Below are 24,191 nucleotides of genomic sequence, written 5' to 3'. Positions count from 1 at the left end.
TGACTAAAATCGACCGATTAGCTATCCCCGTTCGAAAATTATATACCACAACTACATATTCTGAGATTTTCATGGTCGCAGCTACCATTGTACGGCCGTAGGAGCTATTAGAAATTTATCAAAATTTGCCGGGAGCAACGGTCAATCTTTATATTCACTTTTCCTCGACAGCAGAAGTGTTTTAGGGGCTAAAAATTCTAGTGTTTTTAATACATCCACAGGGGCACCCAAGTATATCAAAATTGTAAAGAATCATTATCCACCCATTTTTCAAAATTTCCCAAAACTTTGTAATACCTTTAAGTTGTTTGTTGAGAGTAGATGTCAATTGAAAATCACGACTATAGCCAATAAAGTATCCCTAGAAACCAGGTAGCTTATTCAGATGAAAATCGAATAAGGTTCAGGTAAACTGCGCATAGAACAATGCATAAAATCTACACGAAAAACACCAAGCATGCGTAAGCAGCCGATGTCATATAGTTAATGAATATATTTTTAGTGCAGTTATTTCACAATAATATAAGTTTGATTGATTTTAACAGCAAGGTGACATTATATTAAAAAATCATATCATAAAATCATAACCATACAACAATATTTTACTTACTTTGATGTTTACTTCGATGTTGAAGCGGAAAGATAAACTCTATTTGCCCCTCCATGTATCTTGAATAACAACAGTATGAATTCAACACAAAAATAACAAGATACCTGTGCAGACGGTCTTAGGTTTTTAATCAGAAATGAACACTTTTACAATTCAGTCCTCTGCGCATGCCCATAATTAATAACACCAGCATTTCTATCATTAAAAGACTATGAAAATCGAGCTATATTCATTCAAAAGAGAAACGTGTTCAAGAGAACAGAAATGGAGTGCTTGATAAATAATGCAATTAAGGATTTTGGTAACTCCAATCATTCCAGATATCAATATTACATGTACATGTATTGTTAACCAAGAGCAAGATAAACAAGCCGAAACTGAGGCATATAAACAGAAAGAACGCAGAGTCCATGTGTGTACATGTTTTTTTACAAAGCGATATATGTCGATAATATTTTTTTAAAAGGTGACGATAAACATTTGAATGAAAACATGAATGAAATGCATATATAAATGTTTAATGAGTTTCTTGCGAATCGAAAACACAAAGAAGCCGAAACTGAGGCATATAAACAGAAAGTAACAAGCATGTGTGTACATGATTTGTGTACAGAGTCAAACATGCGATCAAATACCACTAAGTATTCATTATGTAGCTGCACCGCGCATGCGAACAAGGATAATATTATTAGTTATTAACTAAATATTCATAAGACTGAAGAAGTGTAAAACCTGATCACATGACATGTTACTCATCATTATTATGTAGGAATATACAGCCTCATTTAATTATGTCAGCTAAAAATGGAGATTAGGATATACAACCCGCAGTGGATATAACACAACTGTAGACATGACATTTTAAAAATTAATGCACATTATCTGACTTGACACTTTAAACAACCTTTAATTACTAAATATCAGTCATTCAAATATCACAATCACTTAAATTATTTCTGCGACTTGATTCATTGCAATGACTGTACAAATCACACACTTTGACAGTGATTAACATTATAATGAGTATGTAACTTGAATGCACAAACTTTTTCTGAAAGATATTTATAAATGCACTAGGTAGAACAAATGAAGGGAAGAAACAATCGATATAAAAATTGACATTACAGGTAGTTTAAATGATGAAACGATAATGATGAAACTATAGCATGTGTAATTAATCGAAGTAGAAAGGAATTGTTATACAAGGAAACTCACAGCACTTGGTATTATTACAATGGGTTGCAAGCATTAAATCATGGACCTACTACGTAGTAGATCCATGATTAAATTCTGCCCGCAACTTCTTCTTTATTTATAAATCACTAACATGGGAAACAGCAAGTAACAACCACTTTACAGCAAAAATGGATGTACAAACAAAACAAAAAAACTATCATGTTCCTATAAATTATCAAATGACGATGCAGCATAAAATCAATCTTTGGCAAATAGTTAAAAATATAAAGAATCATAGAAACTAGAAATTAGGTCCTGTTAAAAAGAACATTTACAATGTCTACTGTCCTCTTTTTGAGAGCTGTAGGTGAATGTGTATCACAATTTTAAAGTCATTTAAAATAAAATAAATATTGACTCTGGTCGACCATGGCAATGGTCAAAGGCGGCCTATCAGCAACTCCTAAAACTCGAATTCAAGTCCAGAGCCTGCCATTTCCTTATCGTACAGCTCGTCAAATCGCTTGTTCTGTTCGTCAGTGAAATAATTCTTCCAGTCTCCAACCACACCTTGTGAGCAAATGAATGTAGGATGATAAAAGGAAAATAGAAAGAAAGAAAGGTAGAAAGAAATTAATGAATAATTAATGAAAGGGAAAAAATAAGTATAAATATACCAAACAATTTTATATAAAAAATAGATACGACAATGTAACAGAAAACATCAAAAATGTATTGTGGGAATATAATATTAAGTGGAAAGAAGGGGGCATATATATTTAGAGAGAGAGAGAGAGAAGGAAAATGAAAGGAATAAAGAGAGAATGGGTAAGAGAGTTGAATAATGCTAGCTAAAAGTGCAAAGAGGGGATACAAAACAATCAATTAAGGAATATATTTTGTGTTTGTAATATGACAGTCTCATTGAATAATGAAGAAGAAAGGATATAAACCCGACATAAGATAGAAGAAAGACTACACTGAACAAGAAAATACATCGTGACATCACAAGCACAGAGATTGGACGTTGAATTTGGATGTCAAAGGTAGGCTATATTTGTGGTTTAATATCATGATGGTCAAGGTTTTAACCAGTGGTACCCGAAAATATCGACAGCCGAAAATATCGGTCTAGTAAATCCTCAGACCAGATGTCAGAAAGTTCGTGGGACCTGCATGTCGGTCACGTGGGCTGTTAGTCTCCTGGGTGGTCGGTCTCATGAGCTGTAGTCGTAATAATGATGATTGTGTTTACCCAGGGAGGCACATCAGCACCAATGCTGCTCTTCCTGAGGGCCCTGCAATCATTATTACCCCCAACCATTCGCCAGATACCCATTAACATCTGCGTGGAGAGTAAAGCTATGGTCATAACTCAGAGCGGCGACCGACAGATTTGTAGCCTGCTCGGTCGCCGCTGGAATCGAACCACTCAACCACGATATCTTCACATTTTAAGGTCTTCCGTGTATTCGGACCTGGACCCATTTAAGATTAGCGGGACGAAGGGCTACATAGAAAAGACCCATCAATCAAAAATCTTGTCAGGCAAAGACACCATCATCATGGTTCAGTTTTGTTTACTCTCGTAATAGAGAGTCCACTCTCATTTACTCCAGTAGGATGGGGAGGATCATTTTTTTTCAATTCCTTTTCCTTTTGCCAATGCAGTTACTTACATTTTCTATGTGTTCTTCTTATACCTTTCCCTTTTAGTCCACTTTGATTTACTCCTCGGGAGGGGAGGGGCCATTTTAAATTCGTTGTGTCCTGTCCCAGTACAGTATATCGATTATGTAATCATCTAGTACCTTTTCTCATGAATGAGGAGTCCTGGTTGCTCTTCTGCAGCACAGTGTCTGGATTCGATGAAGGGTTCTTCTTCATTGCCTTAAACGTCGAAGCTTCCGCGATTTTTTCGATGGCGTCATCTGAAAAGGACTTTCCCATGAATTCAGCAATCTGTCGTATGGCTCCTGGTAGGTCCTAAAGAGTTGTACGAAGAAAATAGAAATCGTCTAATTTACCATTATCAAAATATTTTCACCATTGAAATTCCTCTATTCGATGTGACTCTTATCATTACATTACGTTATTTATGACATATTTTGTTAATATTTTCTGAAGTTACAGACATTGTTAGTATTTCTATAACAAAAATAGCTTTGTAGTAGTGGTAGAAGTAGTAGTAGTAGTAGTAGTAGTAACAGTAGTAGTAGTAGTGATATTATTATTATCATTATCACCATCATCATCTTATCGTCGTCATTATTAGTATTATCATTATTATTATTATTATTATTATAATTATTATCATTATTATTAGTAGTAGTATTATTGTTATTAGTATTATTGTTATTGTTGTTCTTGTTTTTGTTCTTGAAAATATAACAATACATGATTCCACGAAAAAATGAATCTAATACGTTTACCCAAAAATATCTGTCACCTGTTAGGGTCATATTTTAAGGGGCTTCTCGCCGAAGAGTAACTTGTCCAGCAAGACAATTAATGCACATTTGCCACTCTCCACCCAGGTGTTTAATGAGCACCTGATGGGAGTTATTTCTTGAAACGCTGTGCTGATAACGGCTGCCAGAGCTAATGTGAGTGTTATAATATCCAAACATTTTTGGAAGTGCATAAGGACGTAATATCATTATGTGCTATAGAGGAACGGCTTAATATGATTATTAGTGTTTATTACGGAGGATATTGTCTTTTGTAATTAGATCCCATCCAATCCGAAAGATATTTGGTATAGCTCCTTTTCCTTGCGGTAACATAAAAGAATTGACCGGTTGTAATTGTCATGTTGTAAAAGTCCGGACCCATTTATGGTACAAAGTTGAAATCTATATATGTACTTCTGTCCTTCTATTTTCAGTTTTGCTTGAAAAATGTTCGACAAATTTTCCCATACTTTTTTAAATGGTTGAAGTAAATAAAGAATATCATATTTTGGGGGATCATTCTAAACAACGATACAACTCACCTTTTTCATATCTTCGTACTTGAGAAAAAGAACGTTTGGATGATTTCTTCTCCTCCACCATGGCAACACGTTTTCAAACCAAGATCCTTGAGGAGCTGAGGTAAAAATAATGCGATCACAATGACTTTCAAGAAATCATCTCAAAAGTGATTTCAATAATTATAGCCAAACTAATCCTGTTTGAAGCATGTGTTTTCAGTGTGCCCATATTTTAAAGCTATACTCTACTAGCAGCATTGCTGCAAAATCTCCTCTAGCGCCATCTTAAGTCAGCTGTAGCAGTATGGTCCCGGGCTCGCTGCTTCCGTAACTGCGCTGTTGGTTTTCGCATCGAGTGCTTCGTCTGCGAAGTGGGAATTTAAGGGGAAATCGGAACCCCACCTCATACCAATGATCAGTCTTCATTCATTTGTCATGCATGCATGAAGCATTTCACCCACTCCCCCAAAAAAGGTATATGTAACTTTTAAAAAAATCGATATGTCAGTGCCACCAAATAAAAGAATAATTTGATAAACATTACCCCAAAAATAGAAAGGCATACACAGACGCGCATGCACCATTTACTCACTTATATTTGCATTGCTTATGCGATTGAAAAGGGTGAAGTCTGGAATGGAGACAATACAACAGACCATTGTTCTATCAGAGCGCAAAAAAGACTCGATCCTACAGTTCGATACTGTGCCATCACTATAACCCAGGTGAAACAACAGTTAGTTTGTAAGAGCGCTATAGAAATGACTTTATTGTATTGTTGAAACGTTGTAACCTGGATTACAGATTATATAATCTAGGAAGTTTTACTGTGCCACTTCAAACTTTTTACAGTATCTTACTGTGACTGTATTGGTATCGGTTGCGAACCCCATGTAGAGGGGAGTCACCACCTTTGCACGTTAAGAACACACTGCACTATTCGTATGGGAGTAGGGAGAAACCCCGGTAAAGTGGTCCACGTGTACACCCCCAATAAGTTACATCGAGAGAAGACACTCAAGGGTTACAGTGATCCAGTTCGCTTTTTACCTCCCAGGCACAGTGACACCAACTCCTTGATAACAATAATATCTTATAGAAACAGATTGCGTAATGCCTCATGCGACCACACATTTCAATAAATTATTGACGAAGCTTTTGAAATAGTCTTCGGCTGATTATTCGTAAGTATCTGCGATCACGTTCAGTTTTCAGTTTTCAGTTTTCAGAAAGTGTCCCTTCTTGAGTACAAAATTCTAAATGACGACCCCCCCCCCCCTCCCACTCAGTGTTATTTAGGGTACGCGTATGCATGTTCCCTCCTTTTGAAAACACCCCCCTAAGTCCGGTGTGTAAAGTCAACATGGGCCAGATTTTTGTGTACTACGAGCCGGACTTTGGTGCGTGAAAACTACCCCTTTACCGGACATTTTGGGAACATGCATGCGGTCCCTCCGACCCCGGAGTGAGGGGGGGGGTGGGATGACGACTCACCTCTGTTAGCTAGAAACTCTTCAAAGAACATATCCCAAGATTCATAGGTTGGGAGGAGAGGAATGTAATGACAGAAATGGTAGTAGGAAACAGCCGTATCCTTTGGGTTCCGGGCTACGTAAATCACCTGCAGATCAATTCAATAGGCCATTTTCGTTATGTTACCAAATTTTAATGCATATGTAATTGTGAAGTGCCTCGTTTATATTATTGTATGCAACTTTTACGAATAATTTTATCTAAGTAGTCGGAATGCGAATTGCATACATTATAGTTCATAATCCAGTAAAGAACCCGGGGAAGTGGCAATCATTCCAGCCCCAAATGTTGAATTTTCCCTGCCCTGATCTAGCCCATTGCTTGAATGGTTTCGTGGTAAACCTCGTGCGCAGGCTTTGTTGTTTAGAACCAGTTACCTTAGCGACGAGCGAATATGAAGTTAACACTCCGGTACTCTATATCTGACACGGCCGGAGATTCTGGACTGTGACAAGGGTCTCGTTGGTGTGACTAAAGCGGGTTTCACACCGGGCCATACGTAGAAACTGCGTAGTGTTGCGTACCGACTACGCCAAACGTACGCTACCCTATACGCTGGCCTTCGTAACTATACGCAAAAGGGTACGTGACTTTCGGCGTAGACACTAGACGCAGAAAGTACAGATTGTTTACGTAAGTCTATGCAACACTACGCTACTGTACGCCATGCGGGATGCCATGCCTACTAAATAGTACTACGCTACCCTACGCCAGTCCGACGAAGCAGTAAAAGCGTATAAAGGCGTCCTAGATTCTTCCTGCACACAGTTAGCAACCATACGCAACCTAAACCTATGTACCCTTTACGCCAGGCCTACGTAAACGTACGAAAACTTACGCCTGTTATACGCAATCGAACATGTAAGCACGCCAATTGCATATGCCGTAGGTACGCCTTCGCACAGGGTACGTAACCATAGGCCATCGTCCGCAAGCCTACGCATTACCTACGTAGTGACTATGCCGAAGCAATATTGTTTTCATGAATACGCAGCCTACTTTTGGCGTATTCAGTACGCCACACTACGCAAGTCTACGCATATTTGGTGTGAAAGTGGCTTAAGGTATAAAAATGTAGCCACAAATTTACCTTAACTTTCGGATCATCGGTGCTGATATCCTGGGGTAGGAAAGGCGAATGGCAGTGAGATTTGAGTATCCTTGGTGACGCCATCTTTTCAGCCTTGTCGATTACCAGCGGTGATGTCTGAAATGACGTCACAATATAAGATTAGACATTATTAATTAAATAAATATGATAATAGTCAACATGAATATAGTTAGTACGGAAATAGTCAAATATTGTCATATGAAAATAGTCAATGAGAAAAACAGCAAGTAATAATCACTCTTACAATTGTGAATTAACATGCTAAAATAAGTGGCCTGAAACAACCTGAATGGGTTAACACCCACTTCACAAAGCGATCGCATGTTCTCTCATTTTTTGTATTTATATGCGGATTGAAAAACATTAAACACTAAGTGGATTGTTTTTAGCATGCTCTCATCATTAAGAAAGGTGGGCTACCCTCATTAAAACCTCGTAGTAGACTACGCGACAGTTTTTAAATATTTTTTTTAATGAGGACATAATGTAATATGCTTCCGTTTCATGTATTATAACAAAGAGTAAAGTGAATAGGTCAGATTGGCATTAATATATATTTGTCGGTAATCGGTGGCTAGTTTGTCGGTAATCGAAGCCCTCTACACCCCCCCCCCCCCTCTGAAAAAAAGGTCTAGCGACGCCCCCTGATTGTACCTACCGATGGGTTTCGGTCGTCTTCCACGGTCTCAAGGAATGGAACTGCCTTCATGATGTGGGTGCCTTCCAGTTTGCTGAAATCACCGTCATGTTGAATTAACAGACTCAGCTGCTCCAACCACGTTGTGCCTTGTACGTGAAAATAGAAATTGTCTCATTAATCGGCAGATCCAGATCGTCGAGCTGTGGCCCTGGCTATGGCTCGAACTGATAGGTTTTGATGTTACTGTCGTCAATTCTATTATGTATGACCAGGGGCGGCGATTTCTTTTCATGACCGGGGGGACGAAATGCTAGGAACGGGGAGCAGTGTAGCAATGAGCAAAAAATGTGTTTTTCGGGGGGGGGGCAGAAAAAAAATCCGCATCACCCCCACTTTTACATGGTACATGCAGGCCCCGCTGAAAGTTTTTCAAAGGGGGGGAGGGCTAAAATGTTTTCGGTCAGGTAGAGCAAAGCGAGCGAAGTAAATGTAGCGTTAATTGGCTTGAGGTCAAGGGGCAAAGCCCCGGCAGGGTCATTGGGCGGGGTTTTAGGGATTTAATAACGGATAGATGAGCATCCGGGGCCCGCCTTAGGGCCTATGTTGGGGTCCAGCGGGCGAAGCCCCCGGAAGCTCAAGGTCTTCAGGCATATAATTACGGTCAGATGAGCAACCAGGGGCACGCCTTAGGGCCCTTGGTGGGGCCCAAGGGGCAGAGCCCCCGGAAGTTTAGGGAAAACCATGATATTTCAGCAACATTTGTAAATCACTGGTATCGAATTAAAAATAAACCACTCTTATATTTTATTCGGGGGGGGGGGTAACTGCCCCCAACCCCCCCCCCCCCCCCCCCCCCATCATTACACAAGTGCAAGGGAGCATAGTGAACGAGAGGGTTGACGGTGACGGAAGTGACTATCCCCTCACAGGTTTTTGAAGCTTTGATGTATTAACCAATTACATTCCTTAACAAAACAATAGTATAAAAACAAGCAATATAGCTTTTTCACACTTCACTTTTCTGCAATATTTACTTGTACATTGTGAAGAATATTTTGCGAGGGAGCGTAGCTACCGAGCGAGAAGATTTTTGCATTTTTATTTGTCTAAACGCTGCCTTCCAGGGCCTTCCAGAGCCTTAAAATTCGTTGCAGTCTTTAGTCAGTATTTGCTATACACTTATTTTTTTGCACTTTTTCAAATTTTCAGGGGGGAAAATCCCTCCCCTAAAAAAATTGAGGGGGGACGTGTCCCCCCCCCCGTCCCCGGGATCGCCGCCCCTGTGTATGACAAGTACAGTGAAATTTACTTCTTCAAACACTTCCTGAAGTCCTGATCACTGTCCGATTAATTATTGTAATCACGTGCAACTGCGTCGCTCTCATTGTCTTTTTCAGTCATTTCTCCTTTTCTTTTACAATGAAATTCTTCAATAACCAAGGAAAGAATTATCCAGACACAAGTGTTATCTGTATACTTTCGCTGCGCTGAGCGGCGCGTACCTGATATGTTTTCTCCTGCAGTAACGTTATATCCTTTTGTGTAATACAGCTCCGAAACTGGGCTTTTTTCTGAGCGGTCCGAGTTGTATTCTTAAAGCTAGATTCCAGAATTATTGATGATTTCTAAGAAAAATCATTCATATTCGGAATGTCCGTCAAAAACTCTTCTATACGTCTTTTTTTCAATGTTAATCCCGTTTTGATTGGAGGGGTCCTTTAGGTTGGACTTAACCTATGGTAGGCCGTTTATGCCACCGGCTGCTCTCACCAATCCTGGCATTGGTCTCGCAAGGGTGTGCAAATTGTTATTTTAAATCTACAGGATTTACGTGTTTTAATAGTTCATTTAAGAAAAAAAAAGATAATCAAGTTCTACTGAAGACTTGGGCTCAAACTATGGTAAGTAATTTATACCCCTAAAAACTCTTAGACCTGATGTTATATTAGATGAAATATACCAAAGAAATTATGATTTAGATATTTAGATAATATCTTTTTTCTTCATTAATAAACTAGAAACAAATTTCAAATTTGTAGATGTGTGACCAAGATGTGCATGTCTCTTTGAGAGACCAAAGCCAGGAATGGTAAGTACAACCAGAGCCCAGAGGCATGAACGGCCTGCCATCATTCAAATCCAATTATAGTCGATCTTAGGCTTTGTGAAGAGAATAGATGGGATATTTTCTATTCAGCTCTATTGTCTCTTTTTTCTGTGGCCCACAATACTCACCTTTTTCCAAAAACACACTTCTTTTTTGTTGTATGACCTTCCACTTATTCATTATAAGTATCATGCATTATTTTTAATTGATGGGAGTGCTTATGCAGTAATAATACTGGTTACATCAGCCTTTGATTATGCTTCATTTAATTTATTAATGTAACTAATTTTAAAAACCTTTGAAAATTTGAGAGACTTTATGTGTTATATTACTGTTTGTATTATTGTATTTTACTTGCATTGTAAAAAAAAAAGCACAATTAAGTCTGTGGCTGCCTGTGTTGTTTTAATGGGCCTCTACTAATTGTCCGATTAAATGATTCATATTTACACACCAAGTTTCAATAACCTAGTTACATTTTTGCATGATTTCTAGACAAAATGATATTCACATTAAAGATAAAGACCAGTTATGGTCATGCGATTGCATTGTGAAAGAAACGTTGTGGAATCGACCAGAAAAGGTTGATCATCTAGCATACAAGTTTTTGTGTGTACTGCAAGGTTCTGGAATCCTCAAAAATGATAATAAATTTGGTCCAGTCTTCGTAAAGTTACAAGCACTGTACACAGAAAGATGTATATGGGACCAAGCGCGTACACATTTTTCTGTGTGTAACCCCCCCCCCCCCCTTTGTTGTTGTTGTTGTTGTGTTTTTTTTGTTTTTTTTTAATTGTTTTAAATTAAACAAATTAAAAAAAAATATTCCCATGGCTGACCTAAAAAATCTGACCCCCCCCCCCCCCCCCCCGCTTATTCAGCGGCTGGCTGAGTCGTTGCGAAATTTTCGGCCCGATTTATAAATGTTAAACCCCCCCCCCCCCCCCCCCTTGAAAAAATCCTGCGTACGCGCCTGTATGGGACTACGCTCACGTGCGTGACACGTGCGTTTATCTCTCACATACCAATAGATAAACTAATTTACCAAACATATCAATTACTAGGCGGTTTCCCGGCAATTTTTTTATAATCATGTATTAGTCAAAACATATTCTTTCACATGATTGGTACAAAGAGCTTCCATTTCATTTTTTGAAATTGGGGCGTTTCCAATACTGGTCTTTACCTTTAAAATCTTCAATTCTTAGGATCGCAATAAATCTGTATTTCTACCTGACTTCGGAAAGGTCACAATAAACAGGTCATCGGGTCGACATTCGAATTTCCTGACGCGGTTCAGCACCCACAAGGGCATGGAGAGAGGCATAATGACGCCTTCGTACTCGTAGCATGTCTGGACCACGCAATCGGGGACCTTTGATGAAAAACCTGAACTCATGTTGCTGCCTGTATCTGTATAAATACATAAAGAATCGAGACGAAGGAAAACTAATACTAAAATTACCTATCGAATGAAGTGGTGGATAGTTTTTCCAGTAATGGATATTTGTAATCATGAAAATGGATTATATATGTCTTTCCTATCGAGCACAGTATGATGCGCATAGTGTTTCGACATCATAACACCGGTTATACCGTGCGGTCAAGCATATTAGGAACCTATTTACACCTGGATGGAGAATAAAGACAAAGTCCCTGTTACAGTGAGCAAAAGGTCGGGCCTGGCCTAGCACTGTAAACGCGCATTTGGCCCTGCCCTAGATGTAGTCTCGCCCGCGGCCCCGTAATTTCTCACTTTAGACGCACGCAGGGCCAGGCCGCGGCCTGGCCCGGCATTTTCTCACTGTAAACGCACAAAATGCGCGGCCAATTGCGGGGCCAACTGTTACCCCGGAATTTTGTGCGTTTACAGTGCTAGGCCAGGCCTGGCCTAGCACTGTAAACGCAAAAAATTACGGGGCCCTTTTCTCACTGTAAACGGGGTCTAGGTCCACTCCAACAATAATTGCTTTAAATAGATGCGGACAAATCAGACAAACCAATCAAAACAAGTTTGAGTGAAATCAAATAATTAATAAGAAAGTTATAAAAAAAAGAAGATATGAAAAACTATGGAACTTAGCTAATCACCACACAAATTGCCAATTTGGTTATCCGTTTGTGTCGTCATTGCCTCACTATTTTTGTAACTGCTTTATATATTTCTATCCCATTAATTTCCCTTTTTATCCCCCAAAACTTGTCATAATGCGTGCATGACATTTCACAAAATATTTTATGAACTTTTAAGTATTTTTCACGCGATAGTGTTATTTTGTATTGATTAAAATTCATTCGATTTGTATTGTATATTTCACAGTGTTAAATTGACAAATTCACACTGATTGTAAACTTCTCCAACACCCCAATGAGGGTGACATGAGAATAAATTGTCATTGTCATTGCGCATTACTTTTTATTGAGCGTGTGATGTCATAATGCTTATCTACCTGTACGGTACATGCGCACCCGGCATGCGCACTGGCCTTTCAATTATATAGATAATAGTTATCCCGATAATTCGTAGCCTGTCTTTCACCTACGTAAGTGAATTATCTAGATAATAGACCAGTTCACGGTTAGCATATTACTGCAATGACCCCGAGTATCCACAGATCTTCAAAACAAAAAGAGATCCCACTTTGGACAATTTGAAATAATCACTCCTACAGCGAAGGGTTGCTACATAAATAACCTTTGTTTCCCCTTTTCAAAGAACACTTCCAACAGTTTATAATGGAGAGCACTGATCGTGCATAAATGAATAATTATTACATAACTTTCATGAGCACTCATCCAGTATTTTGTCTCCGTGTATTTCACAATTTGGTTTGCAATGGCCTTTATCTGCTCATGCTAAGACTGCAACCGTGCACTGGCTTTTTTGGTAAATTTACCCCATATAGGGCAATGTTTTACCTAACAAACATAATATGTCCCCTTTGTAGCTCATATTGGGTACATATTTTTACCCCACTTATCTACAGTGTAGAAAAACTTACCCTTTCTCGGCCGCCTTCTTATATATGTTTTTAAAACCTTGGTAATAATAGAGTGCCTCCGTCATTAGAGTACGAATCAACCAAACCGTTTACAATGGTACACACAACTTACACATAAAGAGGCATTTTAGGAGATAAGATATAAGGCCGTTTATAAAAACGTATGTCAACAGCCTGTTCGGCAGGACGTTCAGCAAACAATGCCCACTGATAGAGCTTGATATGTACAAATCACGCACTTTGACCAGGGGCGTAGACAACGGGGGGGGGGGGGGGGGATGAGGGGGATGCATCCCCCCACCTCACAAGGTGGGGGGATGGCATGTACAATCATCCCCCCCCCAGGTTTTGGGGAATGATATTTGCTTACTTAATAAGTCATAATGATGATAATAATAGTAATAATAATAATGATAACAATTATAATATTAATAATAATAATAATTATGATGATGATAATAATAATCCTCATCATTATTGTAATTGTGTTTATTGTTAGCCGCATTCACACGGTGAAAGCCAATTCTAAAACAGAATAGAAAATGAATGTGATACAACAGTATACATAGTAATTCGTGACAGAGAGTACCATACTACTATCTTTATAACAAGTATTATTCAAACAAACATATATAATTATGTATAATCATGAATTGTTCAACTTCATGCTCCCACTATAATACTATTGTTACACTAATACTGATATCAGGACTGACTGGTATACATTAGTTTGTTGTTAAGCTTGCAGCAGCTACATCTTTTCTGTATTGTTAACTATTTATTTATTTTTGTTTTTTTTAAGATGCATTTTGTTTTGTATTCATTTCAAGTATGTTGATTGATGCATGAAGACATAAGTTTGAAATGTTTAAAGAAGTTTGTTTTATGTAAAGCGCAGTGTGAATTTACCCTGTCTTGAAATGCGAGATAAAAGGAACCTATTAGTACTAGCATTATTATTTGTATTAGTATTATTTTTTATTTGTATTATTATTATTATTATTATTATTATTATTATTATTATTATAACCTTAACTGCGACTTGCGGGCAATTTCTATGCTTCGAAACTGTGGCTTACGGGGAATGTCTAGTTAGGGGGAATAATTACCTTGCCTGCAACGTTTTGCATAGCAGTTTTGGTACGATCCCAGCTGTTTAGAGACTCAATCAAGGCTATAAACGGGACTTTATCACCTACTGAAATCGACATTTAGATTGAATCATAATCTCTCCATGACAGGGGTGTTAAACCCTTGGGAGAATTGGCATCGTTATATCTTGCGTCGTCTAAAAGTCAGCTCTAAGGGGAAGAGACAAATCTAGCGAATCTACCTGAACTTGGGATTATATCTTTATTATCTCTTTACTAACATATTTTGGGACTCTTGTTTTTCCTATCTGGAGATTTTTATCTCATTCGGTGGATTTTTTCAGTTTTTCGAAAATTTTACCCCTGTAAATTGACCAGTTTAGAGCTCCAGGAAATTATGATTATTCGTGCGTTTTCGGACGATCGAACATGCGCGCGCGTCTGGATATCGATAGGCCTAAGCTATCGTACCGTACGAAATTCAATAAACAGCGCTGACGAAAAATAGCGATAATATTTGTTTTGACCAGATAAAACCTTCGTGCTTAGTAAAATGAAGCATATTTAGTGGAAAGTTTAGCGGAATTTTGAAATCCGGTGTTTCATTCTGCCCTGGGTAAGTAGTTTTCATGTGTAAATCATGCATATGATTCAAATAAAGATTCGAATTTTGAGTAGTTTCGGACTTTCCGTGCGGCTACGAATAGACGCATAGCTTAGCTTAGTCCCATACACTTAATTTTATGTTGTAACAAGATATCTTGCACAGGAAAAATTGAAAGCCAGATCACACAAGGGACCATTACCATTCGGCCAATGGTAACTAGATCTAGAGTCTAGTTGCCTTCTGATCATTGGAAATTTTCTTGAAAATTATGATCCATCTCTTTTTGTTCTCACTAGATTCTAGGCTAATTCAAAATAATATTCATGTTGAAACAGTTCTAAATATTCATAAAGTAGTTAGATCTAGATAGATGACTTAGCAATCTCATTTGAATAGGCCTAGATCTAGAGTCTAGGCCTAGACTCTAGATCTAGTCTATTAACAAAACATTTAATCACAAAGTTTACTCAAGCTAAAGTTCATAAATGAACTTTTGTAAAACACAACTCTATATTCGATGCATCCATACATGCTAACTGTTCAGATTAAAGAGGAACATTCCTCTTTTTGGGAGAAGATAATTATCATTTTAATGCAGGTGTTCCTCTTCCTGTACACAAATTTGTCTGTAGGTAGCATTGAATAGGAGAGTTAGGATTGTTCCTCTTTTTTTGGAAAATAGCATAATTTGTACAGATTTATGATTTTCAAATGTTGGCATGTAGACTATGTGCATCTATAGATCTAGGTGGCGCTATGACATAGATCTAGGTCTATATCTATAAAAATACACTAACGGTTTGTAAATGGTTCATATGAACCATTTACCTCGTAGATGTGAGCCAGATGGCAGACGGTAAAAAATTATGTAGAATCTATGTAGGCTAGACTAGATCTTCTAGACTAATGGGACAAAATTAATATGTTATTAATTAATTGTACTAGCACAGTTTAGCGGATAGCCACTCGGCGATCAAAAAGGATGTGACGTAACGTTGCTAAGGTAGATATTAATGCGCATGTAGCTAGTCTGGCCGAGGTACTGGACTGTATAATATGGGGCTTAACATGATCTAGTTAGCAGCCATAACAGCGTCGTCGGCGATTTGTAAAAAAATTGCATCAATGCCGAGGGGGGTCTGGGGGGTTTACCCCCTGATTTTAGGATTAAATCACTATAAAACTAGTCTAGCTAAGGCTAAGACCTATATTCAAGATACTGCTTACCTTTTTTTGATAATCCAAATCCGATTTGATGATCTAGATGGCTAAGAAAACCTAGGCTAGAGTCTACAGCTGTTAAAAATTCGCGTTTGTCTAGTCTACGTCTTGTGTATTATATATTGTGTGCATAAGCGCTCAGCGCTGCGTACGTGATAATGCATTGCACAGTTCACACACTTAACTACGCGCAAGAGCTAGCTAGTTCATGCTTGACATGCGCAGTGGCAGTGCATGTTTTTCAATACTTCAATAATTTCCAGCTAGATTCTTCTTCCAAGCTGACGTCATGAAAATAGTTCCGTATTTTTGTTTACTTTAGTTTTTGCCGATTATTTTGGCAGATCGACGGTTTTTTGCTCTAATTTTTAAAAACAACCTACAAGTAGGTTACTAAACTACTTTTTGACGGGGAACCCGATTTTCGACTTTTTGGGGCCCCAAAACGCTCTCTAGCGATTTCAGCCCTTCGGGCTGAAATCGCTTCTATATAGAGCCTTAGTAACGGAGGCCCCGCCTCCTACGTCACTCTAGATCTCATCTGCTAAACTGTACATTCCCCCTTAGTGGCAGTACTGTAATTAGATGAGAGATAGATCTAGAGATCTAGACTAGAATAGATCTACCGGTACGTAAAATATAAACCAGTCCATGCAAAAGGCAAAGGCAAAAGGCCAAAGCTATCTTAAATTTTCAAATTAATAAGATCATTCTGAGTTTTTCAAATGCAAAATTTAATGGCATGCTTCTGAATCTGAGTCTCTGAGGATGATCCAAACAACTACACAACGCAAGGTAAAGGTCACGACAAAGGACTATTTACCATTACCAGGCATTTGCTTCCTTTTCTGCTTTATTGGACTAGAAGTAGAATCACACAAGTTCTAGATCTAGTCTCTAGACCGATAAATTTGTCTCTTTCAGGAATCAGGGTCTTTCTTTAACAAATTCTGACATTTATGGCTGACCCATTCTAGAGACAGATCGCTACGTATGCCAGCGCTATGCGGGCCTACTGCCAGCCCGCGATCACGTTCACTGCCGAAACTTCGGGTACTGCAGGCAGCTTCCCGTTCGCTAGTTGACGCGAGTGGGACTCGTACACGAGTGGAAAATGACTAGATTTTCACCCAACTGGAAGCAGATTTATTTTTAGCTAAAATGCACCTTTTCCGGCCTGATTTTTTTCGAACAGGAGGCCCGCATAGCGCTGGCATACGTAGCGATCTGTCTCTAGAATGGGTCAGCCATTAATGTCAGAATTTGTTTAAAAAGACCCTGAAGGAGACAAATTTATCGGTCTTGAATCACACCTGCAACCAATACCATTCGCCCAACAGTAAAAATTTGCCTCTGGTCAATAAAACTTTGCCTCAAAATTACTACTTATCTGTAGAGTCTATTTGATTTCACTAATCCAAAATAATATTCTTATTAAATTAGTACCAAATAAACATAAGGTTGAAAAAACACGACTTGGCAATAACATTTGAATAGTAAAAAAAGGATTTTATCCAATAGTTCATTCAAGCTGAGTACTGTACAGTCCTCAGATAGTGCACAACTCCATATACAATGCAATACCCCCTTATATTGCACTTAGGGCTGCAGGTGTGACTAGAATCACAGTGGCAGCAACATTACAACTTCTAGTTTAAAGTAGGCGGACCGCCTCCGGCCCCTGCAGGCATGGGTCTCATTGCCTCCGGCCTCCCTCGTGAGACCGTCCAGGGGCCTGCCTCCTGAGACCTTTTTTCACTTTTCATCAATATTACGGCTAAAGTAATGGGGGAAAAAAAACGCATTTTGCCACAATGATATTTTAAAACTTTTATACCGTATATACCACACCTGCGACTAAAAAGGTTCGCAGCGTGGTAATCTTTTGGCTACTATTTTACTAAAAAAAACCCTGTATATTTGCATTTACTGCATAGGTTATAACTTGGTAACATAATGTACGTATTCAAGTCCTAAAAAGTACTCATATTAATATAATATTTCAAACTTACCAATGCTTTTATTGCTTTCTGCCGCTGAATTGGGTGCCTGATGAGGATAGAGTGTCCAGACTACCAGCAAAATTGGGGATAAAACCTAGACTACCTAATAATAAAGTACGATTCAATATCCTTTTCCATCACAATCTTTTCAGATTGAATCTCTTGTAACTTCTTTGGCATTTAATTAAAAATAAGATTGTTTTGGCATTCCAGCCAGTGATTTTGCTGAGGAGATTGACACATGCAGTCTCCCATAGAAAGAAATCTCCTAATCCTATGTATGATGGGGGGACCAAAAGCTACGCGGGTCTTTAAGCTACGCACTGCATACAGTAGCGCGTATTATATGGTGTGCGTAGCTTTAGGACCCGCGTAGCTTTTGGTACCCCCACCATATGGTGATGGTACCTTAAGCTACGTGGTACATTAAGCTACGCACTCCTTAATACGCGTTCTATGCGCTCAATGTTTGGGATAGATTAGAAAACAACAAGTCTATCGAAGATATCACAAAAACTTTGGGGGAAAATCATTTGTGTACTGTATTTTCATCATTTCATGAAATCATCATGAATTCACAACATTGAAACAGACAAAAAAAAATTACATTCATTTACTGTATTAAAACTGGTGCGTAGCTTAATGTACCGTTTGATTTTGTCAAAGGAAAATGGACACCGTCGCGTTAGTCACTACAAAAGTCACAAAAAGTCACTGTGTAGGGTCTATGGCTATGGCTAGATCTAAGTTAGAAATACTAGCACAGATAATTGTGAATATCCGTGCTTTGCAATAATTGTCAAAGTCAAAGTCAAACAAATTATGAAATATAATATTGCTTGCAAAGTTCTTGAAATTGCCAATTTTGTCTGGATACCAGCTGTCTGTATTACAGGGGGCCCTATGTGACGTCTGCGCACCTTAAATGTCTACCTAAATTTCAATATAAGGTAAATATTTATGTCCAAAAATATCACTGTCATGCCTTTTTTCATATTCTTATAAACATTAATGCAAAAAATCTCACAAAAATATTTACAAAAACAATGTTTTTTCACCATTTAAGACAGGCATGTCATTTTGATACGGCAAAACTTGACTTACAGGTACCTATGTCGCCGCACTAACTCATTTTGCACGCATATATTCAAACTTTAGACATGATTTATGGAATTTCGGGGCCAGGATTTACCCAGGAAATATAATTGGCTAACTAGCGATCAAATCTCAGGCAGTCTACTTTACTTACTCCAGTGTTAAAGCTGGAATATCCCACCTAGTACTAGCCTAGTTTTAAATTTAATATATTCAGACCTAGTTTCCTGTGACACTTGCTCAATTTTTAATTTATGTATATACATTTGGTAAGCTGCAGTGTTTGACCCCGAAAATCCATGAAACAGCCCTGTTTTTATCATCCAAGAATTAGACAAAAAACAACAACAGCCAAAACATAGATTTTGACACCTATAATTTAAAGTCATGTACCAATTTTTATTAATATACCACTGGCAATGTCATGATACAAATGTAAGTATCATCGTTTTCTCTTGATTTTGGATAAAAAGCATGAGTTAAAGTATTCTATTAAAAACAAAACAAAAAAAAATACATGCAAGTGATGCAACACATGCGCCAGTTCTCTGTCCGTTCCCCACTTTACTGTAAAGATTTCCTTGTTGAGCTGCCACCCCTTTCTATTTTTATGCCTCCGCCACCGAAGGTGGTGCTGGAGGCATCATGTTTTCGGGTTGTCCGTCCGTCCGTCCTTCCGTCCTGCTTTCTCGTTATCACGATATCTCAAAAAACACTTGAGGTATGAACTTCAAACTTGATGATAGTATGTACCACCATAGGAAGAGGATCTGATTAGATTTTGGAGTAACAAGGTCAAAGGTGAAAGGTCGCAGAGGTCGACTTATGGAATTCCAGGTGTTGGCCTCGTTATCGCGATATATCTCAAGATCTACTTGAGATATGAACTTCAAACTTGGCTTGGTAATAATATATACCACCACATAAAGATGATCTGATTAGATTTTGGAGTAACTAGGTTTCAGTTCAAAGGTCACAGAGGTCAATTTCTGAAATCCTTGATATTAGCCTTATCGCGATACCTCGAAAACCACTGGAGTTATGAGGCTCAAACTTGGTGATAGCGTGTATCACCATAAGAAGATGATTTGATTAGATTTTGTGGTCAACGGTCAAAGGTCACAGAGGTCAATTTTTGAAATTACAGGTTTTAGCCTTACCATTGTAATATCTCAAGAACCAATAGAGATATGGGGTTCAAACTTGGTGATAGTACATGTATGTCTCATCATTGTAATAATTCCATCCATTTTCCTATACTGCATTTAGGGTAGTTTAGGGTAGAGGCATAGGAGATGCAGTCAAATTTGTCTTGTTTATTATCACATCACTCCCTCTATTAAAATGAAAATACCGTAGTAATGCCAATACTCAGCCTGGCGGGTGAACTTGGCCAGCTCACCTGCCTTGGTTCAGTGACAGCGCGCTGTGCTGCTCACTCACACATTGTTAGCGTATTTGTTGTGCTAACGCTGTGCGCTATGCCCTGGCTGTCATGCGCTACGCGTGGGTAGCACAACGCGCCGTCACTGAACCAATTTGGGTTACCTGGCCGAGTTCACACGCTAGGCAGAGTATTGGCATCACTACAGTACATGTAGTTTTCTATTTATTACCTACTAATTTTATCCTTCCTTTTATCTTAAGTATCTAAAATGTATAGTTCTCGAGGGGGACAGATGCTAGCTCTCGGTCTCAAAAAAGCATCTAAACAGAGCAATTCACTGGCTGCAGATGGACAGACTAACAACGTGCATGTACATGTAGATGATGCAGAGCTACCAGGCTTGCAGATGCTTCCTGAGCTGAAAAAAAATATCTATATGTCAACACAGAGCAAAGCACATACTGCAGTTGAGCAGACCAACAGCGATGATGAAGAGTCATTGGTTTCTGACTCAGAAGTGGAATCTTTTGCAAGGATGTTGGATGAGCGAGCCCGTCAACTTGAGGCATCAAAAATTGGTACGTAAAATAAAAATGAAGAATTTTATTGCAGAAATGTTAACCACATTTTCTGATTTTTTTTATCGTAATGAAAGCAATACTGCGACATAAAATTCAAAATATGAGGCCAAGATACACAAAAGTGAGGGTTGGATGTCCCATCCGTCATGCTTGAATTGCCCATTAACATTAAAAAAAATAACGATGAATTTGCCTTTCCACAGTTCTTAAAATCAGGGCAAAATGTTGATTGGCTTTGTCATGGTCGAGATATTAGTGTGCTTTCGTTTTGGACGACGGAGCATTCTACGATGGATAAAAAAAGTGACTTTACCGTCGGGCGTGCAACGTGTCCATCCTCCCTAAAACTTGTTTCGTTTTTCAGGACGGCGACGAATTGACCCTATTCCCTCGTTATTCATTGTTTTTCTCTCTATTCCTTATGTTATTCATTGTTTTTCTCCCTTTCCTTAACCACTTGGCTGCGGAGCACGTCATATGATGTGCTCTCCGTTTTGCCGTTCTGTGCTGAGCACGTCATATGACGTGTTCATGCATTGTCTTGTTGTAGGCAACGGCACTCCGCAATGCCTTGTACCCCTAGGCTTATAGCACATCAAATTCAGCCTCTATAATGTGGCCAACAGATGGCGCTAATGCTATAAAATTTATGGCACTCTAGCTTCTGAAAAAAGCAAATCTTTTGGGTGAAAACTTCAGCCAACATACTTTTTGTACAAAATGGCGTTCACGGTGGTTTTCGATGGTTGTCGATAGATGCAATTTCTCTGAAAAAACAGTGATAATGGATGAGACTTTTGATGATTGCAGTAAGGATGATTTTAGTGCAGCATCGGACGAGTGTGGCGATGTGATAATGAATTTAGGGGAGTGATTTTGAATTGAAAATGATAGATTTGATTCCAATAATTACAAGCCGTCCCACTAAATGCATTTTGGTGAAAGTGTGTGTGTTGCCTATATGGGAAATTGCATTGGAGCACCGCGGCACAGTGGGCCAGGGAGACCCCAAACTGCGCCAAAAGTCAGTTTGGCGAGTGAAATTTTTTCTACTTTTCTTGCATGCATATGAAAGATAAAATATTGGACAATATCTATTTCCAATATTTCTTTCTGAAACGGACTGAGTATACTAAAAATTATCTTGAAGTTGAAATTTATGTCAGATTTGGACCAAAACTAGAAACTTTTTACTTTTTGGCGCATACGTAATTCTAGCTAAATTTTTTGACAGATTAGGCTATAAATCTGTGTGGCTTCTAGTAACAACACATTCTGAAATATGTCCTGTTTCAATGGCTTGAAATGCATAAATTTGCATAACTAATTAGATATAAACCCCAAGAACATACTATGAAATTACATTTTCTTGAACAGTGCAATGAATAAGTTTTGATTCCCACCTAGTCCCACGTAAACTGATATATTGGCCTCATGATCAGAGTCTTGGCTTTCTGTCATGTAAAATTTAGCTGCATATATCCGCATACTTTTGAGTTATACGCCATTTTCCTAAGCAATGTTTTCACAGTTTTTGAGCATTCTGAGCCATTCGTCAAAGCAGCGAACAATAAGTACAATAGACACAATAGATGGGATGGGACACATGAGTGCACGCGGAGCATGCCCGCAGTCCAGTCCAACAATACCCGTTGCTCTAGTTGGAAGTGTACAGATTAGGTTCTCCAGATTGTTGGAATCGTTACACATATTCACTAATTGTTTTTGGCGCACTTTGGTCTCATTCTGGCCCACTGTGCGCGGGGTAAAATGGGAAATTAGTGAGTCGCAGTCAAGTGGTTATTCATTGTTTTCCTTCTTTTCCTTATGTTATTCATTGTTTTTTTCTCTATTCCTTATGTTATCCATTGTTTTTCTCTCTTTTCCTTATGTAATTCATTGTTTTTCTCCCTTTCCTTATGTTATTCATTGTGTTTCCCTCTTTTCCTTGTGTTATTCATTGTTTTTCTCTCTTTCCTTATGTTATTCATTGTTTTCTTTCACTTTCCTTATGTTATTCATTGTTTTTCCCTCTATTCCTTATGTTATTCATTGGTTTTCCCTTTTTTCCTTATGTTATTCATTGTTTTTCTCTTTTCTTATGTTATTCATTGGTTTTCCCTCTTTTTCTTATGTTATTCATTGTTTTACTCTCTAATTCCTTATGTTATTCATTGTTTTTCTCTCTAATTCCTTATGTTATTCATAGTTTTTCTCTCTAATTCCTTATGTTATTCATTGTTTTTCTCTCTTTTCCTTATGTTATTCCTTGATTTTCTATTAAAAGCAAGGTACCATGCACGGCCTCATACTGTTAGACCTTGCTATACGTTGTCGTCGTCGGCACGACGGTAAAATACCCCGAATACCGTCATAGATTTTGGACGACGGACGAACATGCAGATTTGAGCATGCGCAGATGGGTCAATATTTTATTTACCGTCGCAGAAGGCTCCGTCGTCCAAAACGAAAGCACACTATTGATTGAGGCTATCAATACCTTCAAAATAGTCTGGTAGTCTTTTTAGGATTAAGATACACATTTTGCCTTTTAACTTATTCAATTTATTCATGCTTTGTTATATGTTGGGGCATGTCAAGTGCCCTTTCTATATGTAGAACTTGCAATTACACTTGAAAATTATTTTAATCCGTTGGCTACGGGAACCAAGTGATCCCTGTATTGAGCCTAAATAAACAATTCAGAAGGCAAAGGGTTAAAAGATTGAATATATATATACATACATGTATTAAAGCCCAAATCAAGTTTCTGGGGAGACCCCCAAATTTTTTGTAATAGTTCGCTTCCATTGCACAATGATATGAAAGCATACCCTAATAAACTCGCATGAACAAAAGGATTTGTCATAAAATTAATTTGAAGACTGGAAATTTTGCAATTAAACAGTGAAATTATATCGATCTCCGACCAGAGACTGCATTATGGCTACGCGGCAAACACATGGAAAACAAATGCAGTAACGACACACCCGCTGTACACACGCAAATCGCGCTCGGCTGTCTCGCCCATAGCTCCGCGCGGCGGGCATGGC

At 38.4% G+C, this 24,191-nt stretch overlaps 2 protein-coding genes across 3 annotated transcripts in view; one reads left to right on the top strand and one right to left on the bottom strand.

The window, feature by feature from the left end:
* Positions 1 to 1,723: 1,723 nt before the first annotated feature.
* On the bottom strand, positions 1,724 to 13,309 carry LOC578060 (sulfotransferase 1C2). Its single transcript, XM_030990191.1, has 8 exons — positions 13,154 to 13,309; positions 11,385 to 11,564; positions 8,063 to 8,190; positions 7,384 to 7,500; positions 6,255 to 6,381; positions 4,782 to 4,876; positions 3,598 to 3,772; positions 1,724 to 2,356 (listed from the first exon to the last, which is right to left on the bottom strand). Exons 2-8 carry the CDS (start codon positions 11,548 to 11,550, stop codon positions 2,250 to 2,252), a joined length of 915 nt encoding a protein of 304 aa, XP_030846051.1. The 5' UTR covers positions 11,551 to 11,564; positions 13,154 to 13,309; the 3' UTR covers positions 1,724 to 2,249.
* Positions 13,310 to 14,168: 859 nt separating this feature from the next.
* Positions 14,169 to 24,191, top strand: part of LOC100892850 (N-lysine methyltransferase KMT5A) — a 33,587-nt gene continuing 23,564 nt past the window's right edge. For both annotated transcript variants that reach the window (XM_030990190.1, XM_030990189.1), the window contains exons 1-2: positions 14,169 to 14,860; positions 20,818 to 21,135. In XM_030990190.1, the coding sequence (XP_030846050.1) occupies positions 20,826 to 21,135 (310 nt within the window). In that variant the 5' untranslated portion in view covers positions 14,169 to 14,860; positions 20,818 to 20,825. The remainder of the gene's footprint in view (positions 14,861 to 20,817; positions 21,136 to 24,191) is intronic.

Source organism: Strongylocentrotus purpuratus, unplaced genomic scaffold, assembly GCF_000002235.5.
Source record: "Strongylocentrotus purpuratus isolate Spur 01 unplaced genomic scaffold, Spur_5.0 spur5_scaffold_19, whole genome shotgun sequence".
Lineage (NCBI taxonomy): Eukaryota > Metazoa > Echinodermata > Echinoidea > Camarodonta > Strongylocentrotidae > Strongylocentrotus > Strongylocentrotus purpuratus.
This window is presented reverse-complemented; position numbering and strand designations above follow the sequence as displayed.

What these genes read in the sequence shown, in the direction of transcription:
- LOC578060 (XM_030990191.1), bottom strand. Translation starts at nt 11,550, where the DNA reads ATGAGTTCAGGTTTTTCATCAAAGGTCCCCGATTGCGTGGTCCAGACA. An exon ending in TGTGACCTTTCCGAAGTCAG is followed by an intron (nt 8,191 to 11,384) that starts GTAGAAATACAG and finishes TTCACGTACAAG; the next exon opens with GCACAACGTGGTTGGAGCAG. An exon ending in CTCCTCATTCATGAGAAAAG is followed by an intron (nt 2,357 to 3,597) that starts GTACTAGATGAT and finishes TTTGCTCACAAG; the next exon opens with GTGTGGTTGGAGACTGGAAG.